The following is a 2,763-nucleotide window of genomic DNA, read 5'->3' as shown; positions in this document are numbered from 1 at the left end:
GAACACCTGTGGTGAGGGGCGAAAAAACCTCAAAACCCTCCGATTCTTGCACTATGTCCCTTTGTCGAGACGAAAAAAAGGGTGAGTCACCTTTTACGGAATGCTCAAAAGGTTGCAGGTCGGGCACATAGACAATTTCTAAGGATAGTTTTCGGCACACCCCTCACGCCGATTAACGAAGTAGGAAGTCTACAAGCTGGAGGCGGATAGTGATAGGGTTAAAAAGCTGCCCGAGGTGGCAACTAAAGAGTGGATTCGATCCAAGGATTACAAGCTGTTTGGCGAAGGCAGGGCTACGACTTCACACATCACATTAAGTTCAAGGTTTGAAGATTTATAGAGCAACCTCCGACTCTCGTTCAACCAAAAGAAACTTTTGCAAGAAGGACATGCTCATACCAGTTTGAGGGCGGGACTCCGGAATAGCTGTCAGAGCCAGTCGCATAATCAAAAGGCGAAGGAGAAGTTTGGCCAACACACATCATGATTCACTGCGAAGACAGCTCAATGATTAAGGAGAAAATGAGGCAAAGATAAAGAGCCTCAAACCTTCGACCGTATTAAGACCATCTTGCCGCACGGTTGCTTGGTATTCGAGAGGTTTAAGCATGACAAAAAGCAGAAAGGGATAAGCCACATTACTATTCCAGAGTTACTCGACGTTCAGTTTTGAGAGTTGACTTATGAATTGACAGGAAATGAGAAATCAATCTATTTAATCCGCTGGTGGTTAGACGCGACGTTAACCTTCGAGAGGACTAGGCGCAGTTCCGACGGAGAACGAGGAGAAACCCCGCGCTCATGTTTTTGATTGCACTGAGCACAAAGAGGGCTGACGATCCCCCGACAATAGTGTTCCTAGTAAGACAAAGTGAGAAGGGATAAAACCTGTTGCTGACGGCCCCGGAAATTGACCACTAAGAAAAAGGGGGCCGATACCCCGCCATGTGGCGACGAATTGACCTTTAATAAAACGCTGAGAGCGTTTCATCGGACCAGAAGCCATTAGGAGAGGCAAAGAAGTGATGGCAGAGAATCCGTTAGTCGTTCGCACTTCGGACGAAATGAGTGAGAGACATTGTTTACGCTTAAAACACAAGTGAGGCCCGTCTCAAATCAAAGAGGCAAAGACATCGTTTTTCACCGAATCACTTCGAGAATGGAAATTTAGAGCAGGAGGAAGGCGAAAAACTTTCGTTGCCACCACATCACAATCACCGAAGAATGCCGTAAGAGGGTTGATTAAAGAGGAAGGGTGGAGGGACGCTCTGCAAGGTTTAGAGAACGGTGAGTCACTCAGTGTGGAGAGCTAAGAAGAGGGTAGAATCTAGACACGTGTAGAAGAACACGCGGTCCGACTTTCATCAGCCGCGGTCCCTCTCGGAAGAGGACAGCAGGCACGAGTACCATGAGTCTTGCCTCACCCATAATAGGTTACCTTGAGCATGGAAGGCTCTCGAATGACCCCCGTCGTAAAACCGAGGTTTGCAGGAGGGCCACACATTTCATTTGAAAAGAATGGGTTATTATTGGCTGGGAATGATCCAGGACTGAATGGATTATGCAAAGAAATGTGAAGCCTGTCAATATCACGCGAATTTCATTAATCAACCGCCCGAGCCTCTACATCCGACCATAGCCTCGTGGCCTTTCGAAGCATGGGGGCTTGATCTGGTCAGCCCTATAACACCTAAGTCATTAGCAGGGCACTCATACATCCTCGTAGCCACTGACTACTTCTCAAGATGGGCTGAGGCTGTCGCGCTAAGGGAAGCTAAGAAAGAAAACGTGGTGGATTTTATCCGCACTCATATCGTTCATCGGTATGGTATTCCCCATTGGATCGTGACAGATAACGGAAGACAATTCTCCAACAGTTTGATGGACAGGTTGTGTGAAAAATTCAAATTCAAACAGTACAAGTCATCCATGTATAACGTCGCTGCAAATGGGTTGGTTGAGGCATTTAACAAGACATTGTGCAACCTACTGAAGAAAATTGTTTCCAAGTCGAAGAGAGATTGGCAGGAGAAGATCGGTGAAGCATTATGGGCTTATCGCACCATTCATCGTACCCCTATAGGAGTCACCCCGTACTTTCTCGTTTATGGGGTAGAAGCTGTCTTTCCTTTGGAAAGAGAAATTCCATCGCTAAGAATGGCGGTGCAAGAAGGGCTCACTATAGAGGACAATACCAAACTGCGGCTCCAAAAGTTGGAAGCACTGGATGAAAAATGATTAGAAGCTCAACAAGCATTGGAATGTTACCAGACGCGAATGTCTAAAGCCTTCGATAAGCATGTAAAGCCTCGGTCCTTTCAAGTTGGTGATCTAGTGCTCGCCGTAAGGAGACCAATTATCACGACAAGACATACAGGGAATAAGTTTACACCTAAATGGGATGGGCCCTACGTCGTCAAAGAAGTCTACACAAACGGCGCGTACAGGATAGTTGATCAAGACGTACCAATTCATCGATTCTTCAAGCTCAAGTGCAGAGGATTTGCTGATGCTTCATCAAACTCAAATGCGGAGGATTTGCCGATGCTTTGTCAAACTCAAACGCGAAGGTCTCGTCGATGCTTCTCCATCTTTAAGTTCAAAGACTCCATCGATGCTGCTCCATCTTCAAGTTCAAGATTGGCGTGCATGACCCCACTTCCATCTTCAAGTTCAAGATTGACGTGCATGGCCCCACTTCCATCTTCAAGTTCAAGATCGGTGTGCATGGCTCTGCTTCCATCTTCAAGTTTAAGATTAGTG

At 46.5% G+C, this 2,763-nt stretch overlaps 1 protein-coding gene across 1 annotated transcript; it reads left to right on the top strand.

Moving 5' to 3' along the window:
* The first annotated feature begins 1,554 nt into the window (after positions 1-1,554).
* On the top strand, positions 1,555-2,238 carry LOC120090694. The gene has a single exon (XM_039048412.1). It carries the CDS (start codon positions 1,555-1,557, stop codon positions 2,236-2,238), a length of 684 nt encoding a protein of 227 aa, XP_038904340.1.
* The last annotated feature ends 525 nt before the right edge of the window (positions 2,239-2,763 follow it).

Source organism: Benincasa hispida, chromosome 11 (assembly GCF_009727055.1).
Source record: "Benincasa hispida cultivar B227 chromosome 11, ASM972705v1, whole genome shotgun sequence".
Taxonomy (NCBI): Eukaryota; Viridiplantae; Streptophyta; class Magnoliopsida; order Cucurbitales; family Cucurbitaceae; genus Benincasa; species Benincasa hispida.
The sequence above is the reverse complement of the archived record's forward strand: the minus strand, read 5'-3'. Positions and strand labels throughout refer to the sequence as shown.

Coding starts and splice junctions, on each gene's coding strand:
- LOC120090694 (XM_039048412.1), top strand. CDS start 1,555: ATGGATTATGCAAAGAAATGTGAAGCCTGTCAATATCACGCGAATTTC.